The sequence below is a fragment of the Aptenodytes forsteri genome, unplaced genomic scaffold (assembly GCF_000699145.1).
Source record: "Aptenodytes forsteri isolate BGI_AS27 unplaced genomic scaffold, ASM69914v1 Scaffold1311, whole genome shotgun sequence".
Taxonomy (NCBI): domain Eukaryota; kingdom Metazoa; phylum Chordata; class Aves; order Sphenisciformes; family Spheniscidae; genus Aptenodytes; species Aptenodytes forsteri.
The window spans coordinates 24,128-29,241 of NW_008794740.1; the positions used below are offsets into that span (position 1 = coordinate 24,128).

At 64.0% G+C, this 5,114-nt stretch overlaps 1 protein-coding gene across 1 annotated transcript in view; it reads left to right on the top strand.

Annotated features, from left to right (window-relative positions):
• LOC109279316 (integrin alpha-D-like) overlaps positions 1-4,212 on the top strand; it is a 7,072-nt gene extending 2,860 nt beyond the window's left edge. The window contains exons 7-17 of the mRNA XM_019470669.1: positions 14-82; positions 129-740; positions 1,004-1,134; positions 1,222-1,379; positions 1,850-2,004; positions 2,100-2,231; positions 2,949-3,022; positions 3,119-3,260; positions 3,807-3,914; positions 4,021-4,100; positions 4,131-4,212. Of these exons, the coding sequence (XP_019326214.1) occupies positions 14-82; positions 129-740; positions 1,004-1,134; positions 1,222-1,379; positions 1,850-2,004; positions 2,100-2,231; positions 2,949-3,022; positions 3,119-3,260; positions 3,807-3,914; positions 4,021-4,100; positions 4,131-4,212 (1,743 nt within the window). The remainder of the gene's footprint in view (positions 1-13; positions 83-128; positions 741-1,003; positions 1,135-1,221; positions 1,380-1,849; positions 2,005-2,099; positions 2,232-2,948; positions 3,023-3,118; positions 3,261-3,806; positions 3,915-4,020; positions 4,101-4,130) is intronic.
• The last annotated feature ends 902 nt before the right edge of the window (positions 4,213-5,114 follow it).

Below are 5,114 nucleotides of genomic sequence, written 5' to 3' on the forward strand. Positions count from 1 at the left end.
GGCCCCGCTGGAGGACGAGGAGCGGGGGGCCGTCTACGTCTTCCGCGGGAAGCGGGGCGGCGTCGCCTCCCAGTACAGCCAGGTGAGACGCCCCCCACCCCTGGTCCTGGGGGGTGGGGGTGTCCCAGGTCACGGGTGCCTGCTGGGTGACAGAGAGGTCCCGGGTGCTGGAGAGGTCCCGGGTGGTGGAGATGTTCTGGGTGGTGGAGATGTTTCGGGTGGTGGGGGCATCTTGGGTGCTGGAGAGGTCCTGGGTGCTGGGGACGTGCCGTGTGGTGGAGATAGCCCGCTCGGGCGAGATGTTTCGGGTGGTGGGGGCATCTTGGGTGCTGGAGAGGTCCTGGGTGCTGGGGACGTGCCGGGTGGTGGAGATGTTCTGGGTGGTGGAGATGTTCTGGGTGGTGGAGATGTTCTGGGTGGTGGAGATGTTCTGGGTGGTGGAGATGTTCTGGGTGGTGGAGATGTTCTGGGTGGTGGAGATGTTCTGGGTGGTGGAGATGTTCTGGGTGGTGGAGATGTTCTGGGTGGTGGAGGCATCTCGGGTGGTGGGGGCATCTTGGGCGGTGGAGAGGTCCTGGGTGCTGGACACACGTTGGGTGCTGAAGATATCTTGGGTGCCGGAGGGGTCTTGGGTGCTGGAGGCGTGCCGGGTGGTGAAGGTGTCTCGCGTGCTGGAGGTGCTCCAGGTGCCCAAGGTGTCCTGGGTGCCGGAGACGCTCCAGCTCCTGAAGATGTCCCAGGTGCTGGGAACATCTGGGGCGCCAGAGACGTCTCACCCGCTCGGGCGCCTCTGTCTCCCCCAGCGCATCTCAGGTGCCCAGTTCTCCAGCGGGCCACGCTATTTTGGGGGGTGGTGAAGGTGTCTCGCGTGCTGGAGGTGCTCCAGGTGCCCAAGGTGTCCTGGGTGCCGGAGACGCTCCAGCTCCTGAAGATGTCCCAGGTGCTGGGAACATCTGGGGCGCCAGAGACGTCTCACCCGCTCGGGCGCCTCTGTCTCCCCCAGCGCATCTCAGGTGCCCAGTTCTCCAGCGGGCCACGCTATTTTGGGCAGGCCATCAGCGGTGGCCAGGACCTGACCGGGGACAGGCTGCCGGACGTGGCCGTGGGCGCCCAGGGACAGGTTCTGCTGCTGAGGTGCGGCTGGGGGACCCACCTGGGACCTTCCGTGGCCTGGAGGATGCAGTGGCCGCCGCCAACCCCCCCTCCGGCTGTCACCACCAGGTCCCAGCCGCTGCTCAAGGTCCGCGTCACGGTGGCTTTCCAGCCCCCGGAGATCCCCACGGCCGCCTTTGATTGTCAGGAGGAGGAAGCGCTCAGGGGGGAAGTGGCCAAGGCTAAGATCTGCTTCCTCAGCACCAAGAAAACCCCTGACAACTTTGGTGAGAACCCCACGCGTCCGTCTGGACGCCCAAGCATCTGCAGGTGTCCCCAGGGCCCCCCAAAGCCCCTCCCCCTCTTCTCAAGACCCCCAGAAGCCCATCTGTCCTCCCAAAGCCCCTCCAGGCATCCCCAAACCCCCCAGAAATCCCCGTGGCCTCCTAAATCCCCCTCCAGATGCCCTCAAGACCAGTCAGAAGCCTGTCTGGCCTCCCAAAGCCCCCCCAGATGTCTCCCAAGCCCCCCACATGTCCACCTGGCCTCCCAGAGCCACGCCAGATGTCCTCAAGATCCCCAACCCCCCCGCCAGGTGTCCCCACATCCCCCAGAAGTCCACACGGACTCCTAAACCACCTCCAGATGCCCTCCAGACCCTCCAAAACCCATCCGGCTCTCCGTCTCCCCCTTTCCCACCATCCTGGGGGGCTGCCGGAGACCCCGGCCACCCACCTTCCCCTCCCTTTCCCCGCAGGCAGCCAACTTTCCACCACCCTCCGGTACCAGGCGGCCCTGGACCCCGGCCGGGCAATGGTCCGGGCCGTCTTTGCCGGCAGCGCCACCATCCACAATGGGACCCTCCGACTGGGCGTCGGACAGCGGTGCGAGACCTTCGCCATCGCCTTCGCGGTGGGTGTCGGGAAAGGCCCCGGCGGGGCGGTCTGGGGGTCGCCCACCCCCCGGCGCCGGCCTGGGGGACACGGTCGTCTCTCCGTGCCGGGCAGGGCTGCCCGCGGGACACGCTGACCCCCCTGGTGCTGCGCCTCACCTACGATGCCGCTGGGGACCCCATCCCGGTGGCCGGGGGCCTGCGGCCAGCCTTGAGCGAGGACTCGGAGATGGTGGCCGTGGGCACGGTAGGGGCTGGGGGGCACCCCACGGCGGCGGCGGCGCTGGGGGGGAGCGGTAAATCCCATCTGGACGGACGGACGGACGGACGGACGGACGGACGGACGGACGGACGGACTTTAATGATAAACTTTAATTTGTTCACAAAATAACTTATATGACTGGGTTATCTATCACAGCGGATGACTCAAGGAGCAGAAGGTCTTTCCCTGCTAAATACTCTGATGTAACGAGTACAGATGAAAGACAACATGAACAAAATCTGAACAGAAAAACAAAGGTCCTATGACCAGTTTTGAAATATGTTTATGTGTCTTATTAGGCAAGCAATCTCATTGCACCAGACCTTCTGTATCTGTACAAACATGAAAATTATCAGATTAGATGAAAAAGAGCATTGACACTCTTTTTCCTACTTTAACATAACTTAAATGACAGAAAAAAAAGCTAAATTACAGTTTGTCCTGGTTTCGGCAGGGATAGAGTTAATTTCCTTCCTAGGAGCTGGTACAGTGCTGTGTTTTGGATTTAGGAGGAGAATAATGTTGATAACACACCAATGTTTTAGTCGTTCCTAGGTAATGCTTACACTAGTCAAGGACTTTTTAGTTTCCCATGCTCTACCGACTGAGAAGGCTGCAGGTGCACAAGAAGCTGGGAGGGGGCACAGCCAGGACAGCTGACCCAAACTGGCCAAAGGGATATTCCATAAGGCATCTCCTCAGCTGCCCTTCAAGAAGGACTGTGGTGCCGACAACATCTGCGTAGACGACCTCCAGATCTCCTTCAGCTTCTCGGGGTAGGTCCCCCCTGTTCCCCGCGTCAGGGGGACACCCGCGGACACCGGGGTCTGCCCACACCTGCCCCCAACCCCTCTGTCCTGTCCCCCCCCCAGGCTGGAAACCGTCGTGGTGGGGGTGACCGACGTGGTGGACATCACCGTCACCCTCCGCAACCGCGGGGAGGACTCGTACGGGGCCACCGTCCAGCTGCAGCACGCCGAGGCCCTCTCCTACCGCAAGGCTGCCGTGCTCCAGGTACCCCCACCCCCACCGACCCCCCCCAAAACCTTCAGAGCCTCCAAGAGCCCCCAGAAGTCCCCAAGACCCTCCAGAAATCCAGCTGGCCTCCTAAAGCCCTTCCAGATACCCTCAAGACCATCTGCAAGTTCACGTGGATGCCCAACTCCCCTCCCGATGTCCCCAAGATCCCCCAGAAGTCCACGTGGCCTCCTAAACCCTCTCCCGATGTCCTCCAGACCCCCTAGAAGTCCAGGTAGCCCATCAAACCCTCTCCAGATGGCCTCGAGACACCCAAAACCCCTCCAGATGTCCTCAAGACATCCCCGATATCCATTTGTCCACCCAAAGCCCTTCCGGAAGTCCGTGGGGCCTCCTAAACCCTCCCAGATAGCCTCAAGACCCTCTAGAAGCCCACGTGGGCTCCAAAACCCTCTCCAGGTGTCCTCAAGGCCCCCCAGAAGCCCGTCTGGCCTCCAGCCCTCCTCCAGACGTCCCCTGACCCCCCAAGTCGTCTTGCCCTCCCCCGTCCCCACCCCTGACACCCCCCCGGGGCGTTCTCAGTCCTCCAGGAGGTCCACGTCCCTGCACTGCAACTCGCAGCCGGCGGAGGGACCACGGCGCAGCACCCTCTGCCTCGTCAACCACCCCATCTTCCGCCCCGGTGCTGAGGTAGAGGGGTCCCCGGCGTCCCCGCGCCCCCCCAGCCCGCTCGGGCGCTTGGGGACGTCACCGTGAGGTAGGTGGAGGCGTGACGCCCGGGCGTCCCGTCCCGCAGGTCGTCTTCACCGTCACCCTGGACGTGCCCCACAGCGCGGAGCTGGGGGGCTTGTTGGAGGTGGTGGCCAATGCCAGCAGGTGAGGGACAGGGGCACCCCTCTGCCGCAGTGACAACAGATCGCCGGGTGGCCGGGGGCAGCGCGCCGAGATCCCGGTGAAGTACGGCGTCTTCCTCGTCCTCACCAGGTAGGGGACGCACCCAGTCTGCCCACAGCAGCTCCTTCCAGCTGGAGATGGCCCAGGAGGGCTTCAGCGCCCTGCTCACCCCCGTAAGTGTCCCCTGGCCACCCGAGACCGTCCCCGCGCCCGTGGGGTGTCCCTGGGGCGGGACTGACTCCTCTCCCCCACCGCTGTCCCCCTCCCCATCTTTACTGGTGCAGGAGGGGCCCGTACTGGGAGCGGTGGGCGCCTACGACTGGTCCGGAGGGGTCTTTGTCTATGGCGGGAGTGGGGAGACCACCTTCGTCAACGTGTCCCGAGCTGCCGGGGACATGAACGACGCCTACTTGGGTAAGGGCTGCCTGGGACGGGGACGGACAGGTCCCCGCCAGGGTCTCTGGGATGGTGGTGTCCCCCGTGAGGGTCCCGGGGATGTCAGTGTCCTCTGGAGGGTCCCAGGGTCCCGTCAGCACCCTCACGGGGGCTGTGGGGAGAAGTCCGTGTCCCTGTCGGGATCATGGGGCCACCAGCATCCTCAAGGGTCTTGGGGACGTCAGTGTCCTCACGAGGGTCCCTGCGTGGGGCTGGGGACACCGGGTTCCCATGAGGTTCCGGGGGACATCGGGCCCTGGCGAGGGTCCCCATGACTATGCTGGGGACATGGGCATCCCCACGGGTGTCTTGGGGACGTCAGGTCCTTGTGAACGTCCCCACGACAGTCCTGGGGACATCAACGTCCTCGCAATGTTCCTGGGGACATGGGTGTCCCCATGAGGATCCGGAGGATGTTGGTGCCCCCACGAGGTCCTGGGGACGTCAGCATCTCCACAAGAGACTTTGGGGCACCGGTGCCCTCACGGGGATCCTGGGGACACCGGTGCCCCCGTGGGGTCCTGGGGACGTCCGCATCCCCGCACGGCTCCTGGGGCCGCT